At 36.6% G+C, this 10,694-nt stretch overlaps 2 protein-coding genes across 2 annotated transcripts; one reads left to right on the top strand and one right to left on the bottom strand.

Annotated features, from left to right (window-relative positions):
* Window positions 1–229: 229 nt before the first annotated feature.
* Window positions 230–1,595, bottom strand: LOC108829891 (thioredoxin O2, mitochondrial). The gene is made up of 7 exons (XM_018603485.2): window positions 1,423–1,595; window positions 1,255–1,354; window positions 1,065–1,130; window positions 928–978; window positions 780–859; window positions 623–667; window positions 230–499 (listed from the first exon to the last, which is right to left on the bottom strand). The coding sequence occupies exons 1-7, from the start codon at window positions 1,450–1,452 to the stop codon at window positions 401–403; spliced, it is 471 nt and encodes a 156-aa protein (XP_018458987.1). The 5' UTR covers window positions 1,453–1,595; the 3' UTR covers window positions 230–400.
* A 2,747-nt stretch (window positions 1,596–4,342) lies between these two features.
* LOC108829882 (protein OSB4, chloroplastic) lies at window positions 4,343–6,061 on the top strand. Its single transcript, XM_018603469.2, has 7 exons — window positions 4,343–4,739; window positions 4,825–4,966; window positions 5,051–5,147; window positions 5,226–5,329; window positions 5,408–5,552; window positions 5,641–5,708; window positions 5,798–6,061. Exons 1-7 carry the CDS (start codon window positions 4,378–4,380, stop codon window positions 5,921–5,923), a joined length of 1,044 nt encoding a protein of 347 aa, XP_018458971.2. The 5' UTR covers window positions 4,343–4,377; the 3' UTR covers window positions 5,924–6,061.
* Window positions 6,062–10,694: the final 4,633 nt, after the last annotated feature.

The following is a 10,694-nucleotide window of genomic DNA, read 5'->3' as shown; positions in this document are numbered from 1 at the left end:
CCCGAGTCCACTGGGCCATTCTATTTGAGTCCAGCTTTTTTCAATTTTAATATTAGACCAAAACACTGTTATGAATTGCAGAACTTGGGCAAGCCCATACTTTTAAAACAAACGAACCAAACAGAGTCGGGCTGGTCTTTGAGAATGGCTCATGAATGAGTAGCCTAGGAACCTCGAATTTGGCTGAACAGAGTCGAGAAGACTATACCGAAGAGGAGTTAGATGAAACTTGTTTGAAAAAAATCACATAAATTATGTACATTGATAAATAAATGCTTGAGACAGTGAGTCTCCATAACGATCGTAGCAAAGTTTTTTTTTTCCTTGTTCGTAATCACTTGGTGCATTACTTGGACGCAGCGCAAGAAAACAAAAAAATAAAAATGTGACAGTGTGTCTCTCACTTGTAGAGATGTTCCATTATACTCCTCAGCTTAATGACATCTGCACCTACAAGCTCTGCTTTCTTCACGCCGCCTTTGAAGAATTGCATTGTTGGCTGCATTCATCAACCATCATAATAATTAAGCTCCATTAGATTTAGTCGCTCATATAGTTTCATTCATGCTTGATCCTAGAATGTACAGATTAGATATTCGGAAAGGAAGAAAAGATGTTTTACCACAGCAGAGACATTTAACTTCCCAAGAGCATTTGAAAGACCGCCCTAACAAATACATTAAGAAGTAATATCTTCGTTAACGATGCTCGTAATAAGAAGATACTTCCGATCATGAAACACAAAAACAACAACAGCATTGGTGGCTCAGTAAACAGACCTCATCAATGTCGACCTTGTATGTAGTAACATGAGGATATTTATTACTGAGCTCCAAGATAACAGGAGCGATAAGCCTGCCTAAAGGTCAGTCACACAACATTAACAAAAGCCTATCCAGAACCAAAACTGAGAAGTAATAAACTTACAAGGTCCACACCACGCAGCAGTGAAGTAGAAAACCGACGGCAAAGATCCATCTGAAGAAAAGAAAGATACAACAATCACACTAACCAAAAAATCATATGAAATATGAAAGCAACTAAACAAAAGAAAAAGATCTAACCTCGAGCTTTGCTCAGTGCATTGTTAAACTCCTTCTCCGATTTCAAAACGACAAAGCCAGATCTGTCTACAAATTACAAGTTTCAGAGATCAGTAGAGTTGAAAAAAATAGAACATGATGTTCGGTTATTTAAAGACAGATCTCTCGTTTTTTTTTTCCGTTTCAATCTCGATTCACAAGCAACACTTACCTCGTGCGTAAAAGCAGAAGGTTCTTCGATCAGTGTTTGAGAAGTTGAATTCGGTGGAAGCGTACACGGTTGATGTTGCTATGAATGAGTTTCTCGCTATCTGCAAAGTTTGTGGGGGCATAAGATGTCAAAGATCGGAAAAAAAAAACTGGAAAGAGAGAACGAGACCTGATGCAAGTTAAACCAGTCGCTCTTCATCGTCTCGACCCCAGAATGATTCCACCTCTCTCTCTCTCTCTCTCTCTCACGCCGGTTTCTAGGGTTTCTCCAAATCCGATTTCGATTTGCAACCTTCTCTTCCGTCTTCGCACGACGAAACTAAACAAAAATAGCAAATTACAATATGACACACGGTATAACTTCCGTTTTATAAATTAGCCCCGTAAAAATACTCTGTAATTTGTAGCAAATTTCCTTGCCCCTAACCGAAAACCTGATTGTTGAAAGATTTGGAATCCACCTAACCGAAATGTGAATTTGTAATCATTGTTAAAAAGGATATTACTCACAATAACACACATCTTTTGAGTAATGAGTAGAATAACATACGAAAAAATATAGAAGATATGAGTGACAATCCAAAATATCCTAATTTAAATAAACTAAACCAATTTTTAAAATAAACATTCCTAAATAATTAAAAATATACTAGAAAAGGTAACAATTAAAAAATCATTCATAAACATCGATGGAAAAAATCACATATTGAAACCCCTTTTCCTCGACCCCCTGATCCTAAATCGCTTGTTTTCTAAATTTTTCAATTTCTTGCGTTTTTTATTCGATTTCCCTAGACTCGATCTATTTCATGAACACAAAAATCTGCCAAATTATAAAAAAATATATGAGAAAAATATGTCCACCATTATGAAAGTCTGCGAAATATTATAAACTTGGCATCATAAAACAAAAATCTGCTATAAAAATCTGCCAATTAAAAACAAATCTACCATTGTAATTACATCTACTACTGTTCTGGTCTTACCTAAAAACAATGATGCATTTCAGGCTGCACTGGATCCAGACCAAATGAGAGATTGCATCATTGTTTATGTGGTAGAATCTCGGTTGAGATCTAAAAGTCTGTACCAATATATTTTGGTGATATGAAATTGATGTCGAGCCAAAAAACACTTATTACAAAACTTCTTTTACTGGCAAAATGTCATTTTGCGGGGAGACGACAGCGTTTTGTAACGAAAGGGAAAGGGTGCCGAGTGGGAAGGGATTTAATGAAAACCCCCATAAACCCTAAGTGGGGGTTATTGGTTCTAGTATTTTAATGGATTTAGAAATTTCAACAGATTTGGAAATTTTTGATAAATCCATTGATTGTAAAATCAAATAAATGGATTTCATAAGAATTCAAATAAGATTTCAAAATCAAGTAAGTAAATTTATTATAAGTCAACTAAATGGATTTACGAGAGATGAGACCAGCTTATTAGTATTGTTTTTGTTTGAATTCAATATGAGAAGAAAGATGTATACTCCATAGGCTTAAAGAAACATTTTGGAGGAAAGAAATCAAAGATACGTTTAAATAACAATAATCATTTGATATAACAGAGAAAACACTAAAGTAGCAATAATCATCTACTACTCATGAAATGCGAAATGAGAAGCAAAAATATTTTGATAAAGACATTCTTCAGTAATATCATTATGACTCTCGAAGTCATGTGCGGTAGCAATACCAAACCAAATACGACGAGTAGTGGGGTCCTGAGCTAAGCCATGGCTAAACCTTGGAAATCTTAATGCCATAATGCCTTTCAAATCCTCCTAACCATTATCCTACTGCAATAATTCTTGCTAAGAAGAACGCCCATGTTGTGGCAATTCCACCCAGAAGGTAATGGGTTACTCCTACAGCACGTCCTTGTACAATGCTCAAGGCTCTAGGCTGAGTAGCAGGAGCAACTTTTAATTTATTATGAGCCCAAACAATGGATTCAATAAGTTCTTGCCAATAACCACGCCCGCTGAATAGAAACATTAAACTGAAAGCCCATACAAAATGAGCACCTAGAAAAAAAAGACCATATGCAGATAACGAAGAACCATAAGATTGAATTACCTTGGTGAATAGGTTCTTTTTTTCTACAGATAGAACCAAAGCCCTTCTTCTTGCAACATCCGACTCGTTCACAGCTGATTGATTCAATAGCAACTTCTTCGAGAACAGTGAGAGCAGATTCAATAGCAAGGGCGCAGCTCCTGGTTCTTAGCTTATCACATGGCCCTTTATCATCGAAGACAGTGATCGACATACGAATCGTGAAATGAATTCCTTAATGACAGAAACAAACAAGAAATTAGGGAATCTCTCTCTACCTCTCTCTTTGAAGTTCTTAAAATGTTTAAACACAAGATGGTTAACGTGCAAGACGCGAGTCGCTGACGTCAATGATTATCTTCGTTTTAAACAGTGAGCTGTCAATCTTCTTTTTTAGATTCATAGTGGATTGTTTGAACTACAATCTCCTTTCTGTATTTTATCTGGGAAATTTAACTTTTCCAATGCAGAGAGTGTTATTGATTAGCTCATTTCAAATTCAGAAAGTGTTGTATATTGAAAGAAAATCAAGCACTACAAAAGTTAACAAAGGCAGCAGAAAACTTGAAAAATTGTGGTCAGTTTACTTAACATGTAATTTTACGTACATTTTTCATCCTATTATTCAGGATGTCATGATGAAGTTGGATGGAGAAGAGCCTACTGTGTTCTGATGATGTTGTAGCTGTAGGTGGTGTGGGGTTCATGACTTCGTGAACAGAAAATAAATTGTGATGTTGAGAGAGTTTTTTTAAAAGTTAATATTACAAATCAAAGGGAAATAACAAGGTTTACCTTTGTATTTGTTCCTTTGTATTTTGAGAGTAAAACCCTTTACAAATCCATTGAAATATAGTTTCAAATCAAATCCTTAAATAAATTCTTGTTATTGAATAACACTTGATTTCAAAATCTATTTTAAAATCATATAACCAATAACACTTGATTTGCATATAGATTTTAAAATCATAAAACCAATAACACTTGATTTGGTTTGGATTTCTAAATCCACTAAAATATACAAACCAATAACACCCCCTAAAACGTTTAATCTTATCGCGAAAATGCAGTTTCTCGCACGATCACTGTCGAAATCCACAAGACCTTTGTTGAATTCGAGAGCGAGACAATCATGGGTTCTGTCTCAGCAATGTCACTCGACCTTCTCCGCGAAGAAAAGCAAGAGCCGTAATCACGGAGGAAGCATCATCACTGAGTCAGTGTCGCAGGTGAATTGGCCAAAACCGACCGAGATACCGTACCAACCCAAAATCGCCAACTCTACCGATCTGATTGGGTTCGTGAACCAACCCGTCGAGTTCCACGCTAAGCCCGACGGAAGCTTCTGGGCAGGCACCGTCATCACTCACGGACCTCCGTCTAGTTCCGGTTCGGATAAAGACTCGGATTCAGTTCACAAATTCTGGTTAGGCTTTCAAAAAACTTTTAATTCAACCCCAAAAAAAAAATCGAAGCTTTTTTTTAGAATTCAAATGATTTTTAACTGTCAGGATTCCAGTAATATTTGAAGGGGATTTAGCTCAAACTGCTAACTGTCATTTGAAGAAAAACGATCGAGTTCATATCACGGGACAGATCTTTGTAGACGCTAGTGAGATAGCTGGAGCAAAGCCTGATCAAGCTTATGTTCATGTAAGAATAACAGAGACGAGTTTAGTGGATTGTGGTTTCTTTTTAAATGTTGTTTATAAGCTTTTTTTTTTTTTTCACATTCAGATAATGGTTCGTGATCTCCACTACATCCAGGGTTCTAAAACCCTACCAAAAGTTTTGCCACCATTGGAAGAAAAAGAAAGTGTGCTTAAGCATTCTGGTAAGTGTGTCGATCATGTTTCTTTATGGGATTTGGCTATTTAGAATTGATGGACATTTGTATTCTTGTTTCTTTTAGCTAGTCTTCTAAAGAAAAGAGATTCTCAGACTGATGTTTGGTTGGAGCTTGTTGGTAAACCGGATGAATGGTGTGATTACCGCGAAAGCAAACAGAACGGATCGGTAAGTAGATTTGTTACGTTCTGTGATAGATTTGCCAAAGTTGTTCCCTTTTTTTTTGCTTGATTCATCTGTCTGCAGGTGAATCCTAGACACCCTGATTTCAAGAAGAAAGACGGGAGTGAAGCGCTTTGGCTTAACAAGGCTCCCAATGAGATCTTGTCCGATCTTGAAAACCTCAAGTTCGATGTTCCTGTCAGGTCAAAATATGCAAAACAACCAAAGGGTAAGGATGTAGTTCTCTTACTTATGAAATTGAAGTTTGTTTTTCTTCTTTTTATAAATTAATCTTTGCTTCTGTAAATTATGTGAAGCCGGAGAGGAATCATGGAAGGACTTGGTGGAAAACATGAATAAGTGGTGGGACAACAGATTGAACAAGGTGAAGAAAAATGAGTTAAACTTGGAATCAAATCCTTTTTCACATATTTATGGCAATGTACTAATCACTTGTAGCTCTGATGAATGTAGAGAAATGAAAAAGCTCCGGATTTTAAGCATAAAGAAACTGGTTTGGGTCTGTGGCTAAATGATTCTCCAATTTGGGTGATAGAAAGACTACCTCCTCCAAAGAGCAAAACAAGTGTCGACTACTGAGAAGAAAATAAGAGCAAGATCCGGTATACTGCTTAAGGACATGTGCTATACTCTGAATTTTTGTTAGATTTTGGAAGCAAAAGTTGTGGTTGGAAACAAATTTGCTGAAACAATCAATTCGATTACTCGGTTAGTTAAGACTTCGTAGATAAAAAGAAGTATAACAGAAATAGCTTTTTTTAAATTACAACAATATTCACTCATAGAAGAAGACAAAGTAGTTAAAGAAAAACAAAAACAACTCTAAATGATGATCAAAGGAATGAGAAAATAGGTAATTCTTTTTCTTTCTTCAAATTTTGCATCATTTATAAGGAATTTTTTTTTTTTCAAATATTCTTTTTCATTTCTTTTAATTTAAGGTTCATAGAGAAAAACTATTCTTTATCAAATCTACCAAAAACCAATAAGAAATAAGTATTTTTATTATCTTTTCCCCTTCATTCTTTTTTTTTTGTTTCAATGATTTCTTTTGTGGTCATCAGTAGAACTAATGAAATAGAACGAAAAAAAAACACTAGTTTAAAGAATCATTGACGTCTAAATAGAGGTTCAAACCAATAAAAAAAAAAGGATATGCCAGACAACAACCTTATCTGCCAAAGCTTAATGAAATGTAGTACATACATGAAACATTATCATCTTAAGGGAAAGATAGGTTAGTTGTCTCCATGAGCCTCTCACTCTATTGTGTAGTATGCGGGGCCACCTAGAACCAAATAGGATTGGAAACATACATCCCACATTACACTCTTACAACTCTTACAATGTCTCGAGCAATTTGATTTGCTTTCACTTTTTCTCCTTCAAATGCCACAGAGTGAAACTGACCCCGAAGATTGAAAATCTGCCGAAGCAGTCCTCTATGCTTGGGCCACTTACAAGGCGAAAATAGAACCTTTGTAGTGTCTTGATGGTCTGAAGATGCATCTTGATTTATTTTCCAGAAATAGGTCTCCAATAGCATCCACTCCCATCTAAAAGGTCATACACTTTGACTGAGACATCGATAGTTGTTTGTTTGTTCACCGGTCTTCGTTGTGTTTCATCCATAATCTATTTCTCAGACAACATATATGCATCAGTACATTTTCCAATAGATTTAATCAAGCCTTGCTGCAGTAGGTCCTGACTGAAAATAATACTTTGCCATGCGTAAGACGGTCAATAGCCTTTTCCACTCTGGAGGAAGGTGATCTTCGCAAATATAGCAAAGTAGCGTCCCTTGAAAATCTTCGCAAGTATGCTTGATTGGCTAGTAATTCTGGTTAAAGTCTTCGATATAACGGAAGCTAAGGCCTCCATTCTCCTTTGGTTCACACAATTTCTTCCAAACAAACCAATGTATCTTTTTCACCAGTCTCATTCCACCAAAAGTCAGACATAGCACTCATTATTTTTTTTGACAATGATGTTTTGTTAGAAGGAAACAAGCACATACACCGAGAGGGCCATCACAATCGACTTCAAAAGTACATCCTTTCCTTCAAGAGAAAGCATTTTGATGTACCACCCATTCAGTTACTTGTTTAATTTTTCTCCTATAAATGCAAGAAATTTACGTTTTGATCCACTGAAACACTCCGGTAGGGCCAAATATATTCATAAGCCACCTTCATTGTCAATGATAAGAATCTTTGCAATCAGTATTCTCATTATCGGATCCACATCTGCTCCATATGTTATCGATGACTTCTGAAAGTTAATCTCCTTCCCAAACGCACTTCCATACAACCGCATGCATTTAAAAAATTTGAACATTTCATTTTTTCAGATTCACTCGACAAAAAAAAGCTATCGTCTGCAAAAAGCAGGTGTTGTACTGATGGAAAGCTTCTGACCAGTTTCATCCACGTAATGTCTCCATTCTGTTCAACTCTGTTCATAATATTCACTAACGCTTCAGCACAAAGAATGAATAGGAATGGTGACAATGGATCGTCTTGTCAGATCTCTCGTTCTGGTACGATATGTTCATAGGATTGGCCGTTCATCATCAATGTATATGTAACAGATCGAACACAGCACATTATCCAGCTCACCCACTTTGAATGAAACCCCATCTTCAAGAACAAAGTTTCCAGAAAAAATTCCACTCCACCCTGTCGTAAGCTTTCGACATATCAATATTTATAGCGATGTAATCGTCTCTGCAGTTCGGATTTGTCTTCAGCCCATGCTCCGTCTCGCGTGCATTTTGTAGATTTTCATAAATTAGTCTCCAAGCAATGAAATCCCCTTGGGTAGGATACACAATCTGAGGCAGAATACTTTTCAGTCGAGAACACAAAACTTTAGAGATAATTTTGTATATAACTGAACATAAGCTAATGGGTCGGAGGTCATTCATCTATGCCGGGTTGGATTTCTTAGGCCCCATTCTTGAATAATTTATGTACCTCGTTTGTTATCAGGTCTTTTAATGTGCTAATACTTCTGATAGAAGTGACCAGTCATCCCATCTGCACCCGAAGAGCTGTCGCTTTTAATGGCTTGAACTGCTCGTCGAATCTCTGTAGCTGATATTTCATTGGTAAGACGGTAATTCATCCCCTCTGTATCCAATACCTTTGTGTCTAGAACTTGTAGTAGCTTTTAGCCTCCACTAGGTTAGAGGACTGGAACAGATTAGTAAAATACTCAACCTCATTGTCTCTTTTTGCTTTTTCTTTTACTAACAAAAGAAATATGAAGAAAATGATACATTCTCTTGTTGACCCAATGTTTCATGGCTAGGATAAAACTAGAAATATGAAGAACATGATACCTTCTCTTGTTGACCCAATGTCTGTGAACTATGTCAGTTAATTTCGAGTGAGCCGGCCATCTTTTATCATAGACAAAACTGAACTTCCATGCTGAGAAAAAAAGGTCTATGATTGGAGCCTAATCTCTCTATGTATTGTATGTGCGATCGTGGAAACAGTCTAAACCATTCAGCATTACAAAAGACTATGTCCAACCTACATTGGATCCACACATTCTCTTTCACGCCATTAGTAATTATTACTCGTACTCCTGTCTAAGAGTATTTATTTCCTGAGTTTGGAACCTCCTTGATTCTGCATCCACGGGCCACATATGAAACTGATAAGAAGAGGCTTTCGTTCGATTTGGACCGCCAAGCTTCTTATCATTATTCATGATCTCATTGAAGTCTCCAAATAGGCCGCAAACTTCTGACATGTTGACTTCACTATTTTAGAGCTCATTCCAGACCATGCTTCGGTGTTTCCTCACTTGATCACCGTAACCGAAAGTCATATGATAGTTCACATTCCCTTTCTTCATATTTGCGTCAACAAATCTATTATTAGCATGCATTATCTCCACTTCATGCTACTTCCTCCAAAACAAAGCTAACCTCCAAGACCCACTGCATTCACCAAAAAGTTGTGAACGCAACCCAACGATCCCTGAAACTTCTTAACGTGATTACTAGAGTTTTTAATCTCTAGAAAAAAAGGAAATCTAGAAGATATTACGACACATCTCCTCTAGGTGTTGAACTGTCAGGTTGCTCCTCATCCCAGACAGGTCCAATTGAGTGCCGTCGTTGAGGATGTCACTGAGGATTGGATGGTTTCTGGTGAACCATCAAACCATCAGTATGTTTGGAAAATTTTGGCAACACCTCGTTCACTTTCGATGCTTTCTTCTTAGCATATCCATCAGTCACATTATCATTACCATATACTTGAACTGTTTTGGGTGTGCTCATCTGCCCTACACCTTGATTCTTTCTTGTCCATGAGATTCTCTTCTTCGTCGCTCTAACACCTGAGGAAGAGACTTCATTCACACCAATAGCAAAACCTCCAATGCTATGTTCTGGAGCAGAGTTGCCAAACCCTTCATCTGCATCGGTTAGGCCAGGGAAGATCCCATTATGCTCTTCATCTTGAGAGCTGATAACGACTCTGCGTTTATTCTGGTTTGACATATTATTTTCCTCACCTACCACTCTAGTCCCATGTTCCCGCCTTAGAGATTCTATCGACGTCTATGCTCTGTCCAGGGGAATGTTTGATAATGAGCCTTGAAAGTCAAATACTCGTCGTCTATTTGGTTACTGATAGTAGTAATAATCGGTGGAGCCTCAAGGCAAAGATATGAACTTTGTGCCACTAGTTCTTTTTATAAGTATAATAACACACTCTTCAGGATCCGCACACTGCATATAGATTTTCATTTGATCAAACTCATGGGGATACCATGTTGGATCGATGAGTGAATTTTGGAGGAATTATTGGTGCTAAAAGAGGCATTATCGTCTCTACCAGATTTAGTGTGTGATTACGATGTACTATTGGATCAATAGTAACTTCGGCTTTTTTCAGAATTATTTTCTCTTCTGCTATGTCTTCCTTTTAGTAAAGAGCATCGTTGTTTCTTATGTGAGAGTGGTTTATGTTATTTCTTATTTCTTAGTCTAATTTAAATAAATATTAATGTAACTAAAAGGGCAAAGGATAAGTAGTTCCAAGTTTATTTTTATTTAATACTGTTACAATTGATTCATGCTTCTTATGAATATAATTCCCAAGAGTCCAACACTGGATAGTCTGGATTCATGGCTTCATTTCTTCTATGCCTGCACTTCCAAAGTAAAAACATGCATCGATTGATTCATTTATGATAAATTCTATTAAAACAGTATCAAATATTTAAAATTTGACAAAAACTACACTGCAATTAAATAAATCTTTTTACAGTATTTTGTGTTTGAAAATAATTCTCTTAGGGATATTTACCTACAAAGCTATATTGT

Source organism: Raphanus sativus, chromosome 1 (assembly GCF_000801105.2).
Source record: "Raphanus sativus cultivar WK10039 chromosome 1, ASM80110v3, whole genome shotgun sequence".
NCBI lineage: Eukaryota > Viridiplantae > Streptophyta > Magnoliopsida > Brassicales > Brassicaceae > Raphanus > Raphanus sativus.
The sequence above is the reverse complement of the archived record's forward strand: the minus strand, read 5'-3'. Positions and strand labels throughout refer to the sequence as shown.

Excerpts from the sequence above, each read along its gene's own strand:
- LOC108829882 (XM_018603469.2), top strand. The coding sequence starts at position 4,378 with ATGCAGTTTCTCGCACGATCACTGTCGAAATCCACAAGACCTTTGTTG. Across the intron at positions 5,148-5,225 it reads AAGTGTGCTTAAGCATTCTG|CTAGTCTTCTAAAGAAAAGA; the intron begins GTAAGTGTGTCG and ends TGTTTCTTTTAG. Across the intron at positions 5,553-5,640 it reads ATATGCAAAACAACCAAAGG|CCGGAGAGGAATCATGGAAG; the intron begins GTAAGGATGTAG and ends AATTATGTGAAG.
- LOC108829891 (XM_018603485.2), bottom strand. The coding sequence starts at position 1,452 with ATGAAGAGCGACTGGTTTAACTTGCATCAG. Across the intron at positions 979-1,064 it reads TGCACTGAGCAAAGCTCGAG|ATGGATCTTTGCCGTCGGTT; the intron begins GTTAGATCTTTT and ends TCTTTTCTTCAG. Across the intron at positions 860-927 it reads TGCTGCGTGGTGTGGACCTT|GCAGGCTTATCGCTCCTGTT; the intron begins GTAAGTTTATTA and ends ACTGACCTTTAG.